Source organism: Mya arenaria, chromosome 11 (genome assembly GCF_026914265.1).
Source record: "Mya arenaria isolate MELC-2E11 chromosome 11, ASM2691426v1".
NCBI lineage: Eukaryota > Metazoa > Mollusca > Bivalvia > Myida > Myidae > Mya > Mya arenaria.
In genome coordinates this window covers 36,988,378-37,015,491 of record NC_069132.1, presented here as the reverse complement: position 1 = coordinate 37,015,491, position 27,114 = coordinate 36,988,378, and the positions used below count along the sequence as shown (strand labels likewise).

At 36.2% G+C, this 27,114-nt stretch overlaps 1 protein-coding gene across 1 annotated transcript in view; it reads left to right on the top strand.

Annotated features, from left to right (window-relative positions):
• The window catches only part of LOC128208123 (ATP-dependent RNA helicase TDRD9-like), a 48,230-nt gene that overhangs the window by 2,334 nt on the left and 18,782 nt on the right, over positions 1–27,114 (top strand). The window contains exons 3-18 of the mRNA XM_052911487.1: positions 147–362; positions 9,996–10,217; positions 10,608–10,730; positions 11,444–11,683; positions 14,043–14,146; positions 14,571–14,626; positions 15,337–15,394; positions 16,163–16,305; positions 17,918–18,022; positions 18,765–18,862; positions 19,434–19,565; positions 21,875–22,089; positions 22,453–22,516; positions 23,629–23,733; positions 24,411–24,530; positions 24,821–24,928. Coding sequence (XP_052767447.1) covers positions 147–362; positions 9,996–10,217; positions 10,608–10,730; positions 11,444–11,683; positions 14,043–14,146; positions 14,571–14,626; positions 15,337–15,394; positions 16,163–16,305; positions 17,918–18,022; positions 18,765–18,862; positions 19,434–19,565; positions 21,875–22,089; positions 22,453–22,516; positions 23,629–23,733; positions 24,411–24,530; positions 24,821–24,928 — 2,109 coding nt within the window. The remainder of the gene's footprint in view (positions 1–146; positions 363–9,995; positions 10,218–10,607; positions 10,731–11,443; positions 11,684–14,042; positions 14,147–14,570; positions 14,627–15,336; positions 15,395–16,162; positions 16,306–17,917; positions 18,023–18,764; positions 18,863–19,433; positions 19,566–21,874; positions 22,090–22,452; positions 22,517–23,628; positions 23,734–24,410; positions 24,531–24,820; positions 24,929–27,114) is intronic.

Genomic DNA, 27,114 nt, shown 5'->3' with positions numbered 1-27,114 from the left:
CCTTGGTTCATGTTGTATTTGTATATATTTTTTTATTGTCTGTTATTCAAGGGATAAAAAATGCCGAAGCCTAGTAGTTGGTTTCAAGGGGTTGTCATAGCCTTGTTGTTGTCTTGGGGCTTAAATTGTTTTGTTTTTGTTGATAGGGTGCACCTAGTGACACAATGTCCATGATGTCGTATGACACGATGTCCGTGGTCAGTACACATCTGGAAGACCTGGAGCTTGACACCATCGCAGGGAGTGACCTTCACACGAAGCCTGGGGACCTAGCTCCTGAGAACGCCAATCATGTGTATGGCTCATACAACTTCACCCACGCGTATGATCAGCGCCTTCCTATCACCAAGTTTAAAGAGCAGGTAATGCTGTAATGTTCATGTATAATTGTGTACATGTATTATTTGCTGAAGCGTGGTATGAAACCGAGAGTTTGAGGGTCACATAGCTACTTACAGTGTACTGTAACGATTATACCTCACTGACTTCCCTTTTGTATTTCCTAGTCAACCTCACACTTTAACAATTTTTTTATCATTAATCATATTTTAGTATTTAGGTAAAACTCAAACCAAAATGTTTAAATGTAACTTCTGGTTTAAGATCGCTGGATTTTTGTAGGCAATTTGTGGATCAATTTTTTATGAAGACTAAGTTTTTTAAGAGCTTGTTTGCATTGTAAAATATTCATAAATGATCCACTTTGATTCTAGAATGTGTTTTGGGAGTTTCATCTTTATTAATTTGGATAAATTTAGGGTTTTGAAATAAACTATTTTCTAGTTCAGATAATCGAGAAATATATTTCATGTTTTTGGTCGCTATTGCATATGTTGAGGAGAAATACAGTGGTATTTGATTGATAGTTACATAGCTGCATAAGCTTTTGTTGGCAAACATCATAAGTCGTTCCTTAATTATAAACATATTTGTGAACTGAACTAAATGATAGGGTAAGATGAAGGGGACTCCGATGATGATATGGAGTATTCAGAGTCTGCCGTTGATAGACTTCTTTTTCTGTACAGATGAGAATAAATTGGTACAGAATGATGTCTGTAAAACAAAATGTTTTATGCAAATTTAGATATTTTATGGTCTTTTAGTTTTGGCTAGTGAAATTGGGGTCGGGTTTGTAAAATTTTCTATCTTGTAGCCGGAAGAGACTAGTGAATTCAAATCAAAATTTCATACACTGCTATAGTTTGAGTCTGCATTAGTGAATTCTATTCAAGGAGAAAAACTAAATAAAAAGTTCTGTCATTTATTCATTTTATCATAAATCATTCAATGAAGAAAATGTATCAAAACAACACAGTTCCAATATACGCATAGCCCTTAAAATACATGTATGTTTGTGTCAGTTACATATACATTTGCGGAACCATGTCTCCATTGGCTTTTTACTTTAAAAACTAGTGTAGAGTGGAGGGTTTTCTATTTGACTTAACTTTGACAGAATTTTTTTCAAGTTCATCTTCCGCTCTAACTAAATCCTGAGAAAGATCACTCCAGTCCTTACTCATGCAGTACATTTTCAATTAAAACAAACACTTAAGCGCATCCTGGTGATTGTTTATCAAACATGACTCAGTAGCCTCACAGTCATCATCATTGTAATTATCATCAACATCACCATTGCTTGCATCATCACCTGAACACTTATCCTTTATAGACTGTACAAGGTTCATTTCCCAGTTATGGTCAATGTCATCTTGAACATCAACGTCCAATCATAAGTCTCCCCGAAAATCCAATAAAGAGCATTAACTTAATTAAAACCCCATCATGTATCAAACACTTCCAGGTTTTTCACTCTAACCATGACCTCTATCATAAAGTGGCTAATTAGTTGTTGTAAAGTGGAAGGTGATTATCCTTAAACTGGAAAGGTGTTACAGTGTTTTCAATAAGAACCGGCTGCCAGCCAAAATGGACGGTTCAAATGGCAATAGGGCCGGTTCAAATTTGGAAAACTAAATGAATTTTCAGTAAAATAAGTAGAAGCTGGTCATTTACTTTACTATTTGAGATGGTTCAACCAAAACTTATTGAAAACCCTGGTGTTGTTACCTTCTTTATATTGCGTGTCAGTAGAGGTGTTAACACAATAATGTATACCTGTCATCAAATTGCCTACAGTCCCATTAACGGATCAATTTCACATGTTATTAATTAAAAGGGACTGGATTAAGTGGTCTATTACTGAATAACAGGGTGCTCATTTTTGGGGGGTTTACAATTATTTGATTATAGAGGGAAAAGATTGGTTCTGAAAAAAATCTGTCTCTTGAGCGGGGTGGTCGTGAAAACTGGGTATGGTCACATTTAGGGTTTTTACGGTGCTAATGATAAGACGCTGATTTTTTTTTAAGGGGGGTGGGGTCACTTAATTGAAGATACCCTGAAAGCATGCAAATAGTTCATGCATTTGTAGGAAGTTGTATTTTGTGGACAGAAAGCCATTACTTGTGCCATCTGATTGAAAATAATTGCACATGATGTGTATAATTGAAGCAGTGGTAATTGCCGGCTTATCAGGTGCACAATGCTTGGCCAAAAAAGGGTGAATTGTCGTTGATGTTTTCTCTATATGACCTATGTCTTTAGCTAGTATTGTGGTGTAGTGTCATAGAGTGGTCAAGGCCCTTGTTTCAAAAGTTCAAATTACACAACTTTCAAACAATTTATTTATAAACATGTACAATCATTTACACTCATGCATTAAAAGAGCAAGCAAACCAAACATTTAGATTAGTCAAAGGAAAAAACATTATTGGAAAGTCCAAAATTACAAAAAACAATCAGGTATTAACATTTCATATGTCATGTCTCATGGGTCTAAGGCCTTCTGGTTTATTATAAATAAACTTGGAACTTGAAACTTATGTCAAAAACCTAGCCAGTGATAACAAGTCATATCACAAGAGTGCCGTATGATAACAAATCATATCACAAGAATGCCAGGTGATAACAAATGACATCACAAGTATTACAGGCAATGAATCATCATTTCACAAGCATAGCAGATGATTATATAAGCTAAACATAACAGGTTTTAACATATCATATCACAATAATAATACGTAATAACATTATTATTACAAATTTAATGTAGACAAGAACACATCACAAACATAACAAACAAGCATTACAGAGGCAAATCACAGATATAACAGGTATTTCAAACAACAGTATAACAGGTAATTATGTCTCCCCCTCTCTGGGGGAGACATATTGTTTTTGCCCTGTCCGGTAGTCCGTCAGTCCGTCCGTACGTCACACTTCGTTTCCGATCGATAACTGGAAAACCAGGATCTAGGATCACCAAACTTGGTAGGGAGGTTGGTCGTGAGGTGTAGAGGATCCCTATTGTTTTTGGGGTCACTAGGTCAAAGGTCAAGGTCGCGGCGACCCCCAATATAAAAAACATTTCTGCTCAAAATCTTGAGAACGGTTTGACCTAGGTTCACCAAACTTGGTAGGGAGGTTGGTCATGAGGTGTAGAAGATCCCTATTGTTTTTGGGGTCACTAGGTCAAAGGTCAAGGTCGCGGCGACCCCCAATGTAAAAAACATTTCCGCTCAATATCTTGAGAATGGTTTGACCTAGGTTCACCAAACTTGGTAGGGAGGTTGATCATGAGGTTTAGAAAACTCCTATATTTTGGGGGGTCACAAGGTCAAAGGTCAACGTCGCTGTGACCTCTAATGTAAAAAAATATTTCCGTGCAATATCAGGAGAATGCTTTGATCTAGTTACATTTTATACCAGTTTGATTGATTGGAAGAACTGATAAGATGTCATAGTATAGCCATGGACAGGATTCTGTGTTTATAAAAAAAGGTCTCCTTAAAGCTTCAACTGAATTTATTATGTCTCCCCAATTAATGGGGAGACATATTGTTTTTGCCCTGTCCGTCAGTACATCCGTCACACTTCGTTTCTGCTCAATAACTAAAGAACGCTTGCACTCAGGAACTTTATACTTGGTATGCTAGTTGGTCATGACTAGTAGATGACCCCTATTGATTTTGAGATCAATAGGTCAAAGGTCAAGGTCGCAGTAGATATTCACTATTTAATACAGGTGAATAAACCAAACTTCACTGTTGGTTTGTCTCCTGTCCATAATTACAAATTTCATGTCCATCTTTTTTTTTCTCAGATACGACCACACAATAGGGGAGACAAGCGCTTTTTCAAAAAAGTAATCTCTAGTTACATATCATATCACAAGCATAACAGGTAATTATGTATCCTATCACAAGCATAACAGGTAATTACATATCCTATCACAAGCATAACAGGTAATTACTTATCATATCACAAGCATAACAGGTAATTACTTATCATATCACAAGCATAACAGGTAATTACTTATCATATCACAAGCGTAACAGGTAATTACTTATCATATCACAAGCATAACAGGTAATTACATATTCTATCACAAGCATAACAGGTAATTACTTATCATATCACAAGCATAACAGGTAATTATGTATCCTATCACAAGCATAACAGGTAATTATGTAACCTATCACAAGCATAACAGGTAATTACATATCCTATCACAAGCATAACAGGTAATTACATATCCTATCACAAGCATAACAGGTAATTACATATCCTATCACAAGCATAACAGGTGTTAACAAAACCTATCACAAGCATAACAAGTAATTACATATCCTATCACAAGCATAACAGATAATTACATATCCTATCACAAGCATAACAGGTAATTACATATCCTATCACAAGCATAACAGGTGTTAACAAAACCTATCACAAGCATAACAAGTAATTACATATCCTATCACAAGCATAACAGATAATTACATATCCTATCACAAGCATAACAGATAATTACATATCCTATCACAAGCATAACAGATAATTACATATCATATCACATGCATAACAGATGTGAACATATCTACTAGAGGCCCACAAGCTCGCATTGACAATTTTTGGCCTTCTGAGGAAATACTATATTTAACAATTTTTGGACCATCTGGTGTCTAGCCCCTTTAATGATGTTTTAGCAAAATAGATCTTTGAAGTTGTACGAAACTAGTGTATCAAACTTGAATCAAAGGCGCTTTGTCTGCGAACTGTCATTTGTCCCTACTGCAACTTTTGCTGTTGATGCTGGCATAGCATGACCATTGTTTGACAGAAATCTCCAAAATTTCCGTTTTGCCCTTGCCTAATTGCTTCTGCATATTCTTTCAACCTCTCTTCAGCTTTCTTTTTTAGTCCAATCAAAATAAAATTGTCAATTTCCTCACGCTGTATTCTTTCCTTGGTTTGGGTATGTTTGATCCAGTGTAATGGAAGCTCAACAATTTCCATAAAGTCCTTCCAGTCATTCGGTCCATTGAATGTTTTCAGCTGTACTTCTGGGGTGGAAAGTAGTTTTATCAAACCCTCACTATTATCATCTGGGAAATCGACAAAATCGTAAATCCTGTGGAATGTCCCAATATGGATTGTAAGATTCACAGATATGTTTTTATATCTCATGTCCATTATGGCATCTCTGATATTATTTGCGCATCGGCTACATGGGGAATAACTTAGAAATAACTCTACAGATACTGTCACTGATTGGGTATCATTTGTATGGTTCATTGAAAGATATTCTGCTAGATGCAGAAGAAAAATATACTCAGCATGGCTGAAAATACTCTGAAATGTTCTTACATCTGTTGGGGCAATTATTCGATGCTTTTTCATTATGTCCACTTTGCTGACCAGATATGTTTCGTGAGGCCATGCCACACTGCGATCTCCATAGCTATTGCTGTTTGCAAAATTAGTCTTAAATTTCATTTCTGAAATGTCCTGATTAGCCATTATAAGTTATTATGATACTATTCTCTGTGACTTTGTTTACACTCGTTTTTTGTAGTTTCACATTGAAATATCTTTAATTATAAAACTGGAGTGAATCACTGTTGAGATCCCCACATCGGGCTTGAGCCCACCTGAGAGGCAGACACTATTGAGAGTCGGGCTTGAGCCCACGACTTCTTTGTTGCAAGCTTTGCCTTTAGACCTCTCTAATCCTTACTGAGATCCCCTGAGTCGGGCTTGAGCCCAAGACCTCTTTGTTGCAAGCTTTGCCTTTAGACCTCTCTAATCCTTACTGAGATCCCCTGAGTCGGGCTTGAGCCCAAGACTTCTTTGTTGCAAGCTTTGCCTTTAGACCTCTCTAATCCTTACTGAGATCCCCTGAGTCGGGCTTGAGCCCACGACTTCTTTGTTGCAAGCTTTGCCTTTAGACCTCTCTAATCCTTACTGAGATCCCCTGAGTCGGGCTTGAGCCCAAGACCTCTTTGTTGCAAGCTTTGCCTTTAGACCTCTCTAATCCTTACTGAGATCCCCTGAGTCGGGCTTGAGCCCAAGACTTCTTTGTTGCAAGCTTTGCCTTTAGACCTCTCTAATCCTTAATGAGATCCCCTGAGTCGGGCTTGAGCCCAAGACCTCTTTGTTGCCAGCTTTGCCTTTAGACCTCTCTAATCCTTAATGAGATCCCCTGAGTCGGGCTTGAGCCCAAGACTTCTTTGTTGCGAGCTTTGCCTTTAGACCTCTCTAATCCTTAATGAGATCCCCTGAGTCGGGCTTGAGCCCAAGACTTCTTTGTTGCGAGCTTTGCCTCTAGACCTCTCTAATCCTTAATGAGATCCCCTGAGTCGGGCTTGAGCCCAAGACTTCTTTGTTGCGAGCTTTGCCTCTAGACCTCTCTAATCCTTAATGAGATCCCCTGAGTCGGGCTTGAGCCCACACCTTCTTTGTTGCGAGCTTTGCCTTTAGACCTTTCATTTCCTTATCTTTAACATGAATTATATAATATATATATATTAACATAGAGTTATTAAATGTCCATTGTATAATGATATTCGAAACTCTTTATTGCCATCCTATTATTTACGACATCCTAGCATGCACAAATTTATAGAGTTAATTAACACTAAAAATGAAGGAACATTGAAGAATTTGAGTGGTTTTGTTTACAAAGCTTTTCACATTATGTCAAATAGACATTTTGTAACAGTCTAGTATAAAAGGCACATGTACATATTACTTCCTGGTTTATTATAAATAAAACTTGAAACTTGAAACATATAACTTACAATCCAGTCTCATCTTATATCACATTTCACTGAATATGAATAGTTTCATTTTCAGTTTAAATAAATTCAAGCTTATTCCTCTCGCGTTTATTACTCTCTTGTTTGCAAAGTATGTTATAATATCCTGCTTTCAAAATAAGAGCAAAACATATATCACCAAACAGCAGCTACTCATTTGAACAGAATTTTGTGAATCCAAGCCGAAATTCATTCAGTTTTCAATAGTGTAACTTAAATATTGCTTTTAAGCAAAAAAACAACATGTATTTAAATAGTTGTTAACAATAGCGCTCATTTAAATTTATGATGATGTATAATTATTGTAAAAACCATTTTGTTCTCATTGTGCATGGAACTATATTTGTCTACCACTATGATAATTATGTCTGAAATGTGAACAAATCCTTTGAAGAGAACAACACACCACTATTCCATAATGCTCACTACGCCATTCAGAACTTTAATGAATAATTGTCCTAGGATTTTGAAATAACTTTTAATTTCATGTTATTAAATTCTCAATTTGCAATTAATGACATTCAGATTGAAAAGTCATTAAATATCTGGTTTATAAATTTTTGTTACTGAGATATTGGTGTTTTATCTACGCCTTATCAGAAGTATTTATCTTTAACTGTGTTAGGGCATGTTAGAATTGCACTGTATAGCTTATCACCTTAAAATTATAGCATTTATTGTTTCATCAAACAGGTGATCTAAAAATGCGTACCATTACCATAGTGGTTAAAGGTTATACCTATACAGTCATCTACCATGATAAATAGCCCTGGACACTGAGTATTCAGTAAATTCATACCAAAAACATTCAGTTTACAAGGCTTTTTCTGCCCATTTTGGGTTAAATACTGTAGACACTCTGGGAAAATTTGCATTGCGAATATGCCTTAATTGGAAATTTTAACTGTTAAAAGAACAAGCTTTTCAGACTCCTGCGAATGTGGAAATGAATGTGATGAAAATCAATGATTAATGAATTCAATTATTCCCAAAACTTTACATCACATTGGACCCGTGGGTACTATGGAAAAGGCCCTGTAGTAAAAATTAAAGGTTGACAGTATGTACTTATGAAAATAAAAGGTTTGATAAGGCATCACCATTTACTTTGTGCATGTACAAACTTATAATTGTAATCTTTTTTAGTGGTCTATAAACTATCCACATACACTGTTTATATCTACCGTGTCACCTGATTACATTGAAAATCTTCTAACTGCTGTTTTACTGAAATATATATTTCCAAGGTTGTGGTATATTGCCTTCTTATTGAACAAAATTTAATGTTGACTTATAAACCAGCTAATTGTTTTAAGCTAATATTTTATCTAATGTCCCAGCCTCTGTTTAAATCTGCTGAATCACATGATTAAAGCTTACCAAAGCTGACTGCTGATTTCAAAATTCCTGACACTATCTTATTAGACGAAACATTATTTGGAACACTCAGTCTCATATGCAGTAAGTAAGTATTGTTGGCTGGTTAATATATTCAGTATTATATTATTAAGAAAAAGTTAAGGTGAACTTTTATATCACCCTTTGTGGTCCATTATTAATACCAGATGTACGTAGCCCTGTACAGTTAATGAAATTGTGATTTCCTTGAGCAAACCTGAATACTATATGTTCATATAATTTTAATATTTTCTTTAGCTAGCCTGAATTATATAAATACAAACAGAACAAAGTAGCAGGGTAGGGATATGCTACCTTCTGTCATTGAAATAACCATTCTGATAGTTTTTGCTCACATATTACATGGGGAATAAGGCAGAAGTATTTTCACACATATTGTCAGTACCATTGACCTTGTTGGCTCAAACTCTCAGGGACCAGCAAAAATACCTTGAGCCTTGAAAAATTTGACCTTGGAAGCGAGAATGATTACATTCAGTGTAAAGCAATCTGCCCTTTACCTCCAGTTTGAGCCACGGGTAATTCAAGCCAAGCGAATTTGAGCGAACAAGGTAAGACTGTATATCATATGACTGATTTGTTGAAGTACAGTCAAACCCTGTTGGCTTGAACTTGCTTGGCTTATTTTCCTTGTTGGCTCTTACTTGATGTAAAGGACTCATTTCTTAATATATTGAAGGTAAGCAATCCTGCTTGGCCTGAATTTTCCGAGGCTCAAAGTATTTTCACCGGTCCCTGGGACTTCGAGCCAACGGGGTATGACTGTATGTTGCTCTTGATACTGGAGAAAATACTGTTCTGCATCATTTTTTTGTAAACTAGTCTTTCAAATGGTTTATAATAATGGGAATGTTGTTGGGTTGGCAGGCAGTGATCAAACTGGTGCTTTCTGCTCATTAACTTTAGTTTGGATTAGCATATAATGATGAAACTTGAACTTTGTATGTAGCAAGCACCTGTAGAGACAAACTTTGGGATTGCATATTTGGGTCAAGGTAAATGTTACTGTTACTAAAAATAGAAATGTTAAATAAATACATTTAGTTGAAATTGTGATGTGATGAACCTTGGTATTTGGGAACATTTTATCGGATTGCATTTTGGTTGAGTTGGGACAAGGTCAAGGTCATTGTTTATGTAAAAGCTTTAAAGATCAATATTTTTAGTTAAGAATGGCATATAGTGTAAAAGGGAAGTTCAGAAATAAGCTTATGCAGATGAGGTGGCATTTGTGGTTGTACCAAGAAAGTGAGCGTCAAAGTTCTTTTTATATTTCTGAAGACACCAAAAAACTTCCAGGTGCCATTATTTTGTAATTGCCAAAATGGAAACCTAGTTTTGTTGCATAACATTTCAAGTTAGAATGATGTTACAGGAAAAAAATACTAATATAATAATATCTTCTTTCCCAAGGTGACATTAACCATTGAAAGCAGTCAGGTGACGGTGATTCAAGGCGCGACTGGTTCTGGGAAGACAACACAGGTGGCCCAATACATCCTCGACTACCATGCGCGCCTCAACAAATACTGCAATATCATTGTAACACAGCCTCGTAGGATCGCTGCCATCAGCATCGCGCGTAGGGTGTGCCAGGAACGTGGCTGGGAGCTGGGTACTATTTGTGGTTACCAGGTAAGCTGTAATTTCTGTGTGTTCTTGCTGGTTTTAATTTTGTCTGCTCTCTTTTTAATTCAGTAAAAAAAGTCATAATATTGTCATAGCTTTGAAAAGAATTATTATCCAGATCGTTGTGCAAATACTTCAACATCAGCCAAACATTAGAAATTGCTTAAGAGGCAATTAACATATATATACAGCAAGGCCCATTACTCTAGTATTAGGAACTGTTAAGTTATGTCCCTTTTTCGACTGAAAAAGCAGCAGATGAGTGCTGGCGTTTGGTCTACAACACTTCTGTTTCAGTTTTTGTGGGGTTTAAAATCTGGTTCTACAACACTCTTGTTTCAGTTGTTTGAGGTTTAAAATTTGTGACACCATTACTAAAGGTAGTTTTGATTCCAGGTGGGGTTAAATCGAGTTGCTGGTGATGACACCCGTATCCTCTACTGTACAACTGGAATCCTGCTGAACAAACTCATCAATGATAAAAACATGCAGAAATACACACATGTCATCCTAGATGAGGTATTGACATACATACTGAATGCTCTTATTTTCTGTTCAACGCCAAAAATGAATTGTAACATATACACAGAAAAAGACACAGTTACTTATTCCATTAGTTATTCCATTCATATTTGGTCTGTTCTTTTTAGAAAAAGTAATTTTATTGTTATATTTTAGTTATTATAGTGTTTGTGGTATTGTCAACATCAAAATGGGTCAGTTGTTCAGAATTTCGTTAAAGTTAATAACAAGTTGAACGACACCGTTGTTAACTTCAAAAGGTGAAATATTCTATGATCTGCTCATACTTTTCAATAAGACACGTACAGCTAAAAGATATTCTCAAATCTGGTAAGGAAATCTGCAGATAATAACTGTATCCAGGAAACTCCTAGAGCAATAATGATTTGAACGTTAACAACGATGACTTTAACAATGTTGTTAACTTTATGTTCTGAACGATCGGGCCAATGTGCATGAGCATTAATTAATCGTGGCGATAACTCAAAAACTGTTTGAAAAATTATCATGAAACTTATCACACAAATGAGTTATAGACAGTGCAAAGATGTGTTGCAAGTTTTATAGCAATGGCTAACATATTTGAGGAATGATTTCTGTTAATAAGCTGTGTTAAATTGACAGGCGTCAACATGCGTACTGTTTGTTAATGGTTAAACACCTTTCAAAAATTTGACGCTCTAGATTTTAAGGAAGATTTTCTTTCAAAGGTACATGAAAGAGACCAAGACACAGACTTTTCACTGCTAGTGGTGCGTAAACTACTCCGGACCAACTCGCGTCACACAAGGGTCGTCCTGATGTCAGCCACGTTCGACTCAATGATGTTTGCACAGTACTTTGCCTTGCCCGTTTTGGACAAGCTTGAGCAGGCCCCTGTGGTCGACGTGGAGGGTAAACCATTCAAGGTCCTAGAGTTCTACGCTGATGATCTCAGCACACTGGGTCCTGTGAGTACAGCCACTTGATTTATATTTTCATATCACAATTGACCCAAAGTCAGAATCCACTATTTTGAAACAAAAGTTACTGTTCAGCATTCAGACTTCATTAATGTATAATATCAAATTCAATATTTCAATAACTAACTTATTTTCACCCATAGACCAACATTTGCATTCAAAGTATATTGGTTGTCCATTAAGCACAGTGATTTGCACACATGGATCTCACTAAGGTGTCCTGGTTTTGATTTCGAGGTACATGTGAATTTGGTTTGTGTTCACCGAGCTGTATGATACTATTTTCTTAATGTACTCAAGTTTCCCATACAACACAAGACTGCACTCTATCACAACATCAAGCTATTATCTGAACGTTCTATGGTTTGACTCATCTTCACATTAAGTTAAAGATTTGATTTCAATCTTTGATTTGCCAACCAATACATACAGCATGCTTAATTAGTAACAGTGTGTGTATGTGATAATTGTGTCATAAATGCTACGTCGGAAAGCAATATTTTGCTGTGAATGATGACTTTAAGGAAGATAACTGAAACTACTTCAAGAAACCTTTTCACAAAACGGCCGCCAGATGGAGTACTGTCAAAACATAAGTTTGGAAACAGGTTTGTCGAAGTGTTTGAGGGAACTAATCACCTAATCAAACTCTGGTAAAACTAGAAATGTGTCCATAGGACACGGATGCCCCCACTTCGATTTTTTGTCACAGAAAATAAGCCATAATGATTATTCAGGATAATCTGAGGGCCCTAACTCCTAAATGATTAAAGCGATTTCCATGGCTATCGAACTTGATCAAGATATTATGGTCACAAACATGTGTTAAAAGTTTGGTGAGGATTGGACAAACAGTTTTCAAGAATTAGATCGGAAACAATCTTCGGGACGTATTTTTCAAGTCTTTTTTTGCAAATAAAGGGCCGTAACTCCTAAATGACAAAAGCGATTTCCATGGCTATCGAACTTGATCAAGATATTATGGTCACAATCATGTATGTAAAGTTTGGTGAGGATTGGACACATACTTTTCAAGAATTAGATTGGAAACATATATTTTTGAAGTATTTTTGGCAAAAAAGGGCCGTAACTCCTAAATGACTAAAGCGATTTCCATGACTATCGAACTTGATCAAGATATTATGGTCACAAACATGTGTTTAAAGTTTGGTGAGGATTGGACAAACGGTTTTCAAGAATTAGATCGGAAACAATCTTCGGGAATTTTTGGCAAAAAAGGGCCGTAACTCCTAAATGACCAAAGCGATTTCCATGACTATCGAACTTGATCAAGATATTATGGTCACAAACATGTGTTTAAAGTTTGGTGAGGATTGGACAAACAGTTTTCAAGAATTAGATCGGAAACAATCTTCGGGACGTACGTACGTACGTACGTACGTACGGACAAGGGCAACCCTATATGCCGCCACTTTGTGGGGGCATAAAAACGAAGGTGGGGCTTTTTAAGCAGCATGTACTGCCCTTTGTTTCATTTAGAATGGTGAAGAAAAAGAAAGGTTATCTTTGTTTAAAGACTTCATTTTAAGCAAAATTTTGCCTTCCGACGTAGCATATATGACATAATTTATTATGTGGTATACACACACTGTGTAATAATGTCAAGAGAGTTTGAGGCCAAGTACCTTTAGACTTAGATTCTATTAGAATAGAATAGTTTGGCCATATATCATGGTCTTAATGAACTGATTGTAGAATGATTCATGAGTTTATAGATTTAACCCTTTCCCAAATTAAACAAATCTGCAGCTACAATTGACATTTAAGCTAAAACATGACAAAGCTCAATTACTAAAAATTGATTTCTTGAAAAGAGCTTAAAACATAGTGGCAAAAGGAGTCTCGATTGCTCATTTTGAGCATTTTGAGCAATTTCACCTTTGGTCACAATGTTTGCAAAAGTCAGCTGCTGTAAAGGCATCAGAAAGCATCTATATGTAGGAAATGCTTAATTAAATAACAAGATATCACTGTATTGTGCATCTGGCCCCAATATCTTAATAGTTCTTAAGCCTAACTCACTTTAGTATCTTATTTCATTTTGCAAAATTACTTAAATATTTTGACTTTGTAAAACATTTTGTTTTTCTTATTTATCTTAAATATTATTTCCTTTAAAAGCCTCAAAACTCTTTATCAAGAGAATATAACACAATTCATATACAATCAAAAACAGTGTGCTGAGCGTGATCCTGTTATAAGGGACTTAAGAAGTGAAGAGAAATTTGGGCCTCGATTATGCATATTTATTCCAAAAGAACATGTTAGTATGCAAGACATGTATGTATTCGGAGGTAAAAAAGTATGGCTTGTTTTATATTCATAGTTGCCTGTTCTGGAGGAGAGTGACCCCTCGATGTCGATTGAAGCGAAGAACCTGGCTGTTAAGCTCATTGAACAGTTTGACAAGTTAGAGGAAAAGGAACAGGGGTAGGTGGACTGTGTGTATACAAAGGAGCGGGTTGCTAAATAAAAATTGGACAGAAAGTGTTAGTGGACAAACCCTTAAACAACCAACACATAATTGACTAATGGAGTCGTTTTTCAATCTCAGCTGCCATTTTAACACTTAGTTACTTTCTTTTTTTTAAACATGCTAATTTATTAGTTCTTTTATTTTTTCTGTCAGTTTAAAAAGTGTTGATAAAAATAAAACAATTTTACCCTAAAAAACATGTCATTTTGTGTTTGCCTGTGGCCTGTTTTCGCAGATTGTGTTGGATATATGTGTTTGGTTTTGAAATTTTTTGTTTTGTAGCCTGTCTGTCTTGTTGCTGCCTGACATTACTTCATTAATTTTATTCAGGTTTCTTAAATGTTGACCATTATCAAAACAGGCTTCTCCATGTTTCAGACTCGGAGAAAATGGGTTTGCCCCAATCAGAGGAACAGTTCTGGTGTTCCTCCCTGGTGAGTTTTCGGCCTTGTTTACTCTAATCATAAACCATTTTATGGGCTAGTCTAGTTATGGAAGAAGCAAAGTTGATTTATTGATACAGATTTAATGTTCTTGTTGTCTGTGTAGCATGAGAACAGCACTTCAACATTGGCCATAACTCAAAAGCGTTCAAGATATTCCAATGCAACTTGGTACACAGGTTGCCAGAGATTATACACATTGTAAGGCATAGGAAGGCCCATAACACTGACTTTAATAATTGTTGAGTTATGCTCAGATATGCGTATGAAATAACAGGACAAGCCTTGGTGATCACTCCACTACACTCCTGTTAATAGTCACTCACTAACTGCTGATTTCTATTCTATTTGAGTCCATTTGGTTGATAACATTGTGGGTTGTGGGTACAAACCCCAGCAGGAATGTTCTCTTGACACCAGCTCTACCATAGAAACTGCCTTGAGAGTGATTTAGATCAGTTTTCAGCTGTCTTTATAACAATGGTCAAAATTAGCAGAAACCCGCAAGGTCGTCTGCATTGGTAAAATGAATTCCGGGATTGTTCTCACTCTAGATTTCCTAAAGGAGGGCTTGTTCAATTAATTTCATGCCAGACTTGTAAGGAATCCAACTCATTCATCCAAAAATCTCATTTTGATGACTCGTCATGATGTAGCTGAAATAAATGCGTAAAACTATGCTGTGCACCCTCGTTTTACAGGTCTGGGGGAAATACAAGATATCGAGGAGCTGTTACGGCCTTTGACCTTGAAACACAAGTATGTACAGTTTGGAATTTACCTTTACTACCTATATCAGGCAGTGTTTCTTTCTGGTCAATTTGAGGACGACTTTTGGCCCCATTTCTTATGCAAATTATTTTTTTAACCCAGATATTTAATGAAAAGAAATAACCAATTTGACTACCAAGTACTTTATAAAGAACCAAAATTAGTTGAAACTGCATTTTAGCAAAAAAATAAAAGAAACCCCCAAGAACAAAGTTTTTCACAGAACAATCTTTTTCTATTTCTATAAGCACAGTTTTGTTCATCTTTAGGATGAATGGGAAGTCCTAAATGTTGTCAAAACAACACATTTTCCCCATTGAGAAAGGCTCTGACCCACTTACCAGAATGGTGGAAAAAAAACAGTGACAGGAATTGCCATAGCCCTTGGTTTTGTCATTTTTGTTTTGTTCAGACATATATTCACAAAATCAGTTTGAAACCCCATTACTCTGGCGAAATATTTGTCTTTTAGTAAACTGAAAAACTCAAGTATATGCCTTTTACCGTACGCTGAAAAATAACATGATAACATGAGCATTGGTATCTGCTTTCCAAAAAGTTTGTTTAGCAAATTCATCTGATTCACAAATAGTGAAAATGAAATACAGCTTATACTATAGCTTACCTTTACATCTAGTATATTACTGCTGCCCTTACATATGCCAAACACCCAGCTGTCATTGTAAAAAGAATCAGCTTAAAATGAGTAAAACAGTATAAGCTTGCCTTTACCACGGGTTTAACCTTTACATTCAGTTTGCGACTGCTACCCCTTCACTCCACCATCACCCAGGACGAGCAGACACAGGTGTTTAACAAGCCTGGCGAGGGAATGAGAAAGGTCATCCTCTCTACAAACATTGCCGAGAGCTCTATTACTGTCCCCGACATCAAATATGGTACGCTTTCTTGGTCAAACATTGGTTTACCGTAAATGACTGGGTATAAGACGATAGGGGGTATTAGACGCAGGGAAAAAATCTGTGGAAAGTCCGAGAAAAAAACTTTTAATCTATGTTTTTGGTTAAAAGACGCATAGAAAAAATGTCAAAATCGTCCGGCATTTTCAGCCACCATGTTTGTTGACAGTGACAAAAAAATTTTTTTCGTGAAAATGGCGAAGGTTATCTTTAAAACCATACAACCATACTGTCGAGAATGAAGTTATGTTATGCAAAAAAATATTTTGACAGTGCCCAACTTTGCTTTTTTATATGTAAGTTTGATTATTGTTTAATTCAATTTATTATTTAAAATAATATTGAATACCGTAATTCACGAGAGTTCGGACACCATAAATTAATTATTTTTTTCGCTCTCCGAATACATAGAAAATTATCATTTTTACATTTTATTTACATGTTTGTTTAACCTGCCTTATTTCTTCATGGTTGCTTTTTACCACTTATTAATTTATCCGTAGTAATCAATGGTCATAAACTTATTTATTACGCCTATAAGTGTAAATCCTTCATCAAGTTAATTAAAACACCATTTTATACATGCACTGAACTGAATAAACACATTCTTTCGGCTTCAGATCAAAGAGTCACACTGTGTGACGTCACATAACTTACAGTTATACCCACGAGGATCTCGTGGAGAGCATGGACATTGCTATGCAGGATTAATGTATAACTGTACGATTATTGCTTCATATAGTCTATAAGTGTGGTACAAGTTTGAACATTTATTGGCAGGTCATTTAACAAACATGTCGATGTTTTCTTAATCCCTTGATTGCCCTTGTTGTTTGTTTAATCCTCAAATAAATATATCACACTTCCTTTTAAACAGGCAATAAATCGTTTAGGATGGGTAGTTACTAATTAAATTGTCACAGTGGTGTATACGGTTAATCTAGCCAGGCATTGAAAAGATAAAAATCAATAATCTTCGTCTGTGAAACTTGGTAACTATGAAAGTTAATATTGATGTCCTTTGGGTGTCCGAAAATTAGGTACGCAAAATAAATTATTTTGGGAAATAATTATGGGTGTCCAAATATTTAGAGTGTCCAAACTCTTAGGTGAATTACGGTAACTTTAATCGAAAAACATTTTTGTTGAAATTATAAACGTCTTACGATATACCATATCCCGATCTTCAACTGCCGTTTTAACCCGTATATACTCGATCAATATGACGCGAGTAACATCCCTTTCTACATAAATCTAAACAAACTCTCGGCTTGAAATTGATCTCAGAAAAAAAGTTCAAAAAATTGTTACTGTGTATTATACGCAGGCATTTTTTTGCATCAAAATCTGAGGGAAAAAAGTGCGTCTAATACCCAGTCATTTACGGTAATGATTAATATCAAATCATCAATTTTTTAAAGTACCAGGTAGGGTGTGTGGCTTGGCTTTTTGTCAATTGTGATATGTATTGCAAAGAATTTATAATAGAGGCAGGTACTTGTTAACAAATGTAACCAATCAAAGCAGTATAACTTGGTGAAAACATAGAATGCTTTACCCGGTACTTATGTTGACTACCTATGTATTTCAGTGATTGACTTCTGCCTGACCAAGAACCTGGTCTGTGACTTTGAGACAAACTATACCAGCCTGCAGGTCCACTGGGCCTCCAAGGCCAACTGTACACAGAGGAAAGGTAAATACAGCTATACCAGCCTGCAGGTCCACTGGGCCTCCAAGGCCAACTGTACACAGAGGAAAGGTAAATACAGCTATACCAGCCTGCAGGTCCACTGGGCCTCCAAGGCCAACTGTACACAGAGGAAAGGTAAATACAGCTTGGCTTGACTTGGTAGATACGTTATTTCCACTGGGCCTCCAAGGCCAACTGTACACAGAGGAAAGGTAAATACAGCTTGGCTTGACTTGGTAGATACGTTATTTCCATTGGGCCTCCAAGGCCAACTGTACACAGAGGAAAGGTAAATACAGCTTGGCTTGACTTGGTAGATACGTTATTTCTCAATAATGTATATTGCTGAAAGGTATGTAACTTTGAGACGAGCTACACAAGTCTGAAGGTCCATTGGGCCTCCAAGGTACTCAGAGAAAAGGTAAATAACACAGCATGATTTGGTGAATAAGATGGTTTCAAAAGTGAGCAAGTGTAGAATTGTTATGCTATATTAGCTTGAATATTTTAAAAAAGGGCACCCACATGTAGAAGCTTGGCGGTGTAATGAATGATATCAGACAATCAAGTTACAAAACTCTTGGTTTAATATAAGCCAAATGATAGCCTTTTTTGGAATTAGACATTTTAGTTAAGCTTTTGACACTAGCACCTATAAAACATATCTCTCAGAGGGAAATTGAACGTTTGGTTTAATGTACCATTATATTCAGTTTGATTGATATACTATACTTGTTGCACCTAGGACGAGCTGGTCGTGTCTCCAATGGTCGTGTGTACAGACTTGTGACAAGACACTTCTATGATAACTACTTGCAAGATTATGGCCTTCCTGAGATGCAGGTAAGTAATCTGTGGTTCCAGGGTTTGTATTTAATGTTCTTCAGCATAGGTTTTATTTTTTACATAACTTGTATGCAAAGTCTACGAGAGTGGTAATTGTCTTGGTATCATGTTAAGAGCTGTTTCAATAACGATCTGTATCATGTTTAGGGGCCGTTTCAATGATCATCTTTGTAATGTTAGGGGCCATTTCAATGATGATCTTTATTATGCGTTACTTACGCTTTCAGAAATATGAATTTTTCTGCAGTTTATCAAAAAAATGAAATCTGTTTTATTGTTAATTATCTAATGTGACTGAATTGAAGGCATTGATACCAAAATCAGCCGATTCTGAGACAAATAGTTTAACAAGTGTCAAAACTGACAATCTGGGAGAGTGCAGCTTTAAATTGTCAAGCTGATTACTAAACCTAGTGTTTTTACACCCCAGAGGCAAGCTAATTCTAGTAGTTATGGTTCTCGACCTTGGACAGTCTAAGTCTATTATTTCCTTATCAAACATATCTGTACCTGTGATATCTCATACATTTTTATGGCATACTTGAATCCCACCCATGTTTTTTTATAGAGGTGCCCCATTGACAAGCTGATTCTGCAAGTGAAAGTACTTGACCTAGGAGAGCCCAAGGCAATCCTCGCCCTCGCTCTGTCTCCGCCCAACCTGGACGACATTGAGAGGAATGTTCTCATGCTGAAAGAGGTAGGACGGTTCATTTAGAAAAAGAGGATATCTGGAATTTAGCAGTGCTCAAAATTAGTATAGGCCCGCAAGCCCAGCATGCACTGGTTATAGAATTGTCAGGACAGTTTAGAATCAAGTATCTTTGGAGTCGGTCTTTCACAATATTTGGGCCATATGGTAAGTAAAGAAACTCTGTATGCTTTTTAACACTACAGGTAGAAGCATGGACATGCAATGGGACCCAGATAGGTTAATGTTCATTAGGAGCATGTTAGTGAATCAGATCCATTTTCAATTGAACAATGACTATTAACCCTTTCCCTGATAGATAAGTGACCATATAAGCTACCACTAGTGCATGCCCTTATCTGTAAAATGCTTATCAGTACCTAAAAGGGAGCTGGCCCCTTTCAGTACCCTATCTCCATAGAGGTATTGGAAAATTCAGTAAGAAATTGATACCTGCTCTGCTAAGATCATAATTAGAAGTAGAAGGAATCATTTTATCATTTTGATGTGAGTGTATGATTTTTTGAGCATAAAATTATCTTTGTTATGATATAAATTTTATTTCTGTCAGATGTATAGTTCCATAATATCATTTGTTCAAACATATTTTTTAGCCAATTTCTATCACAAATCTGCACTTACAGGCATGTTTGGCTGTATATAACTGCATATTTGATGAATAATTCCGCCTAATAAGACTGTAAATATTGCTTTTAAAACATTTTAAAAAACAACTGAGCTGTATTATTTTTGGGGTTTCTTACATAATTGACCATGGGTGAAAAAGAAGGAACAAGACTTTAAAACTATAAAAACGTTTACTACAAGTAAATTCACTGCAGATGCATATTGTCATATCACATATAAGTTTATTATTATCCGTGTATTCACAACAAAATACTAACTTTGATTAACAGACGTAAGGGGACATTTTTATTACCGGATTAACATTCCATTTTTGGAAACAGAAGTGACAAATGACATGTGTTTATTCAAGCCAGACTCTTGTTTACTACATCGTAAATCAGCCATTTTGACACATTTCTAAACCATGACAGGTGACGTCATTAGCGCGTGATCAATAGGATATATTTATATGATATTAATTATTGGTAGTTTTAAATAGCTAGTGACGTGTATGGGTATTTTCCATTAAAAAAACGAGACAAGCATGCGTCAAGCATGCGCTGTGAACTTTTAAGGCGTGTTTGACCTCTGTCTCTTTTAGTCGCGACTTTCCGAAAATCTTGAATAGTAACATCATCTTTTTTCATTATTTATATGATTAATTACTGTACGTGCTAACATAAATGTATCAGATTCTATCAGAATAACAAACAATTAACGGCTTTATCAAGAATAGAAGTTGCCAGCGTATTTTTTTCATTTAGGTCGCTTCTGAAACCCAAAGCAGACTACCTGTGTCATTATGACCTCGCCACGTGATATATGGTTTCAGCGAATTTTATTGGTCATTATAAATACGAACAATCTCTTGTACATTATGTTGGTCAAAAATGGGTCAACCATGCGGAAAAGGCACGAGACTGAAAGAAAACATCGATGTTTTAGTGCTGTTGTATGGATTTTACTCATGTCGCGAATGGATTAATTTATTCAACAAGTTTACATAATGACAAGGTTATTTTATTGCATAATTCACTTTATTCTGTATCATTAGTGATATAAGTAACATTTAATAGGCGTTTTTGATCGTTGATGATGTTTATTTTGACAATTGAAAATGAGAGTCGTAGAATCGCGTATCTATCGGGTTATCGATAGAGCGTAGAATAGCGTATGTATGAGGCTATCGATAGAGGAGTAGAAAAGCGTATCTATCAGGCTATCGATAGAGGAGTAGAATGGCGTATGTATCAGGGAAAGGGTTAAATTGCAGATACAAGAGACATTAAAGTGACACTCTTATTAAAAATCAATACATACACATGTATAACAAACATACATTTGGAGTGATTAATCTTTAACTACTTACTAAATAATGGATCTATGGAAAATATTATTTACTGATAAACAGATTGTAACCATGTATTTAATAGCTAAAAACACAAAAAATATTAAATGATTGGTGAATGCTAAAAGATTTACTGTGATTTACTATCCTTTCATAAGATAGAAATACCCTGTTTTCTGCATCTTTCTTTCAAATTTAACTTGGTATCCTTCATAAGAATCATTGTTTTTGATATTTATTCATCCTTTTTGGTACTTGAAAACAATTTTAATAATTGTGGTAAATCTTATTTGGGAGTAAGAGTGCATCTTTAACTTTACCTTTTTCCTTGCTTAAACTCCAGGTTGGAGCATTAACATGCAAGGGTAACCCTCATGACGGTGATCTAACCTTTGTCGGGCGTGTGTTGGCTGAGCTCCCAGTTGACACGCATGTGGGCAAGCTGCTCATGCTGGGTCACGTGTTCGGGCTCCTGGAGGAGTGCCTCATCATTGGGGCCGCTATGTCCCTCAAGAACATCTTCTCCCAGCCATTCAAACTCAGACTAGATGCGTACAAGTAAGGATTAATGGCGGAAAGCGAAACTGTTCTAAATCCTGCCTTTAGTTAGTGTCACTTAAAACCTTTTCACTTTTACTCTCAAGGATAAATATACCTTTATTTATCATATGTTGAGTATACTTCATTAAGTGGAGAACTGCATTTTTACAAACATAAATGCTTTAGCTATTTTACTAAAAATTTAACTTTAACCCTTTCAATAATGTTCTAGGTTGATACTTATAGTATCTGCTTGATAATTGATAGCTATTTTATGATTCATACACTCACCATACATCCTCTTAATTTCTCATATATGTCAGATGAAACTACATTTTCCTTTGCAATTATTTAATTGAAACTATAATGTATATTTTGCAGACATAAGCTGGAGTGGGCAGATGGAAGCCTCAGTGACTCTATCGCCATTGTCAATGCTTTCAAGGTATGTTTTGATTGATCTAGAGGGCCTTTATATTTCTTTCTTAATAAAGATTATGATTATTTAGATTAAATTTTGATTAAAAACAAAATAATATGTAAATAAAACGAATAAATTCGCTGTGAGCTGCACGTCCAGCAGGGCTCCGGTCCTAAAATAGGTCAGTAAACGAACAGGTACCCTGTCTTTTGGCAAATTTGCAAGCATCTGAATGACCCAGCGGGATTATTCATATCGTAGATATTAGTCATTGGCTTCTTTATCAGTAAGGGGTGCATTTAATGAGGGGGTCATAAAGAAAAACATACACCCTGGACTCGATCAATTTACTGGTTTACTTGGAATATATCTGCCATATTTCTGTGTAATATACACTGGAACATCATTCTACGGCTTTTTAGTCCAGAAATAGTCATTTAATGATATGGGGGTTATAAAATTTAGATTGATTCAAGCATTTTTTTTAACCAATTGATTAAATGAAATTATGAAATTTCAAAGTAATGGTCCAAGTCCATCTTCGAAATGCATTCTCGGATGAAATAAAATCATTTAATATTTTATCATTGACACTTATAATTCATTAGATACTTTAATTATCTGTAAAAATATAATCACAAAAAAGATTTGACTACAATTAATACAAGTTATATTGATCGAAAGGTCATACTGGTATATAAATTTGCACTTTTCCAATTTCCCTAAAAAGGGCATAATTACAAATAAGGACTGCGTATCAGAAAACTGACATTTGACTGGGAGGTGTTATCTGGCCTCTTGGCCTTTTTGCTAAAGGGTAAAGTAAGGAATTTGTCTTGATGACACTTAAGAACTTCAGAGAAAACTTGGCAGGGGCTGTTTCCAATAAGCAACTTAGAATGAACTTAAACATTAAGATTAGAAACTAAGAGTTTTGATTGGCCTGTATGTTTAGCTGACCAATAGGCTGAATGAAATCACTGAGGCATGTCAAAGGTAGTATAAGATCAATATTGAATACTAGCCCAGGACTCGATATTCATAAGAAATTATTGCTGTTTTCACAATCAATCTAAACCAAACTTGTATGATATGAAGTGTTTATAATCTTATAAAACAACCTAACGCTTTTGCAGCTGTGGGAGAAGAAGCGTGAGAGGGGTGAGTTCCGGCGAGTTGGTGGCGGGGGGGAGAAGGGCTGGTGTAAGAACCACTTCCTCCAGATCAGCAGGCTTAAGGAGGTAGGATCATGTCAAAGATTAAACTCATGTGCATTCACTTTTAATATACAGTCAAATTCCATTGGCTCGATATCCCAGGGACTAAAGCACATTTCTTTTTTTTATCCAAAAAACAAGACAAAAGGTTATGCACATAATTGGTAAGTATTTTCATTATTTTACATATAATATGTGTAATGTGATATAACATTATTTCATACCCAAAGGAACAATAAACACAATTGCTAAAACCTTAATAATATCCGCCATCTTGTTGTATGAAAATCAAAGTGATATTGAGCCAACAAGCTTCGACTGTACATTTAGCCATTTGCTAAAATAAAAAACTATGTTAACAACATTGTTATAAACTTTAAGAGGTTAACTTTTTTAACATGCTCATTTTTTTAGATAAAACATGTACAATAAAACAGATGTTTTAAACCTTGTTAGAAATAATGCCGATCACAAATGTGTCCAGGTCAATTATGCTTTTAATGTTATCAATGATGTAGTTAACAACATTGTTAACATTAACAAAAATCTGAACATTTGGCCTGAGGGTCTTGTCTTAATGTTAATACTTGGAAATACTTGTATAATGTAAAATTGGTTTTATTGTTCAATTTAATGATTTAATTGTTAGCGTAGTATATACATTTAACTGCTAATAGTTGTGATTTCCCCCCAATGTACAGGTGAGCGAGCTTATCAGAGAGGTTGAAAAGAGACTGAGCAAGTTCAACATCTTAAAGCCCCGACATGAGCCGTACTACAAGGCCAATTTCAGTGATGACCAGGAGAAACTCCTCCTCAAGGTATGTACTCTAGACTGAACAAGTTCAACATCAGTCTTACTACAAGGCCAAGTTTAGTGAAGACCAAAAGAAACTTCTCCTCAAGACCAATATAATTTTGAGCCAATTTAAAAAAAAACATGCTTACTGACAAAGACATGTGGCAAGCTTGCAGGGATCATCAGTAAGGCGGGCATATAGGACACAGCTGTCATATTACATATATAGTATCAGCTAAATGCACCACAGATATGATATCAATTTATTCTATTTTGATGAATAACAATAATTCAGTGTAATATTCATTGTAGGTGGTGTTAGCTGGAGCATTCTACCCGCACTACTTTATCCGCGGAGAAATTGACGAGATGGACTCCCTGAAATCATTGTCAGGACGGGACCCCCTCAACACAGTCATGGTGAGTCCATAAAGTAGTTCTCTACACAGGCATAGTGATCCATGTTGCCTTGGTAAGAGAGTTCTATCCAGACTTCTTTGACCGCAGTGATATTGATGAGATGGACTTCCTAAAATCACTGTTAGGACGTGACCCCCTTAGCACAGTCATGTTGAGTCCATAAAGTAGTTCTCTACACAGGCGTAGTGATCCAGGTTGCCTTGGTAAGAGAGTTCTATCCAGACTTCTTTGACTGCAGTGATATTGATGAAATAGACTCCCTGAAATCTCTGTCGGGTCATGACCCCCTTAACACGGTCATGGTTAGTCCAAAAAGTAGTTCTCTAGGTATGTGTAGTGATCCAGGTTGCCTTGGAAAGAGCTTTTTATCTGCACTTTCTTGACCCCAGTGATATTGATGAAATGGACTCCATGAACTCATTGTCGAAATGTGATTCCCGCAACACAGTCATAATGAGTCAATAAAGTATTTCTCTAGACAGGCGTATTGATCCAGGTTGCTTTGGCGAGAGTGTCTAATCTGCACTACTTTGTCTGGGGAGAGATTGATCAAATGGACTCCCTGAAATCACTGTCTAAAATATGATAAACTCAGCTTAGTCATCGGGAGTCAATAAAGTAGTTCTCTAGATAGGTGTATCCAGGATTGTTGGTAGATGTGTTTAATTCGCACTACTTTTTCCACGGATGGATTGATGATAGACTGGCTAAAATAACTTTCCACATATGCTCCACTCAGCACAGTCATTGTTTGTCAATAAAGAAGTTCTCTAGATATTAGCGTAGTGATCCAGATTGTGTTGATGAGAACCATCTCACTGAAAGACTTTATCCCCTGAGAGATTAACTTCTGCCTGGATGCAACCCCCTGAATGCAGTCATGTAGTGTTGTACCTTCTAAAGCCAAGAAACCACACGTCAATGTTTACATGAAGAAAAATATAAAAATAGTTACGAAAATGAATCGCCACCACCAAAAACCAAGGTGGTCTCTGAAATGATCCACTATGCTAATCACACACAAAAAGAGGGAGCACTTTTACATCTGATATTCACTTAATATCAATTTCTTGAAATTACATATTGTATATCAAGATTAAATCTCTAACTTGATCATGAAAAGCTTCTGTCAGTAATGTTTGTTCATCTTTTCCCTTCTGTATATCCATTGTAAATGTCACTTCTCGTGTAAGGCCTTTCACGAGATTGCTTACCTCCACTCTGGTAAGCCTCTGCAGTCATGTATGGAGTCGCCCTCTCACCAGATGTTGGATAATTGTTGTCTGACAAGCTCTGTTTAGCTATAGGGGATCTCATATAGTTCTCGGAAGGGATATGTTGTGTACCATCTCCCGCGTGTTTTGTTTGGTAGGCAGTATTAGAATCCATGTACCCATTTCCAACAATGCCAGACCCATCATGGTGTGTTAAAACAGCCGAGGTTTGGTAGACATCAGAACTGGTATAAGGCCTATCAGCACTACAGATAGCTTTGTCTGTATATATTTCTGAACCTTTATACACTGGAGTATCCGATGTATATGTAGGATATTCTCCAGGATATTGGTCGGAAGTTGGTGATGTTGGGTAAATATTTGTGTCTGTCTCAACTTGCTCTGCCATAGGTTCTTGATGTGCTGTTTTCCCATTCCTGGTCGTTGTTACTGGGGTTTGGCTTTTATAAGCATGTGATTTCGGGTAAGTTGTGTCACTGGAACTGTCTGACATTCTGCTTCTATACACCGCAGACTGGCAATATTTTCCGCTGTTGGAGTATACTTTGTCCTCAGTGTAAGTTTTTGTGTATGAATTTTTTTGTGCATAGCTGTCAGATTTTGTGTATGAATTATCTTGTGCATAGCTGTCAGAATTTGTGTATGAATTCTCCACTCTATAGTTGTCAGATTTTGTGTATGAATTTCCTTGTCCATATACGTCAGAATTTGTGTATGGATCTCCTCGTCCGTAACTTGCATTGTAAGATCCAGAATTCACATAGTTACCGGGAGTTTGACAGTCAGCCATACCTGGGTACATACATTTTGTAAGTCCATAGCCACCCTGATAACTGCTTGTGTTTTTCATCGCCATGTTTGAGGGCTGGTCCTGTTTGGTACGTTGGAATGGGGAACAGTAAGGCTGTGTTGTGCTTGTATGCTGAGGATACACCTCAGCTCCAGTGTATG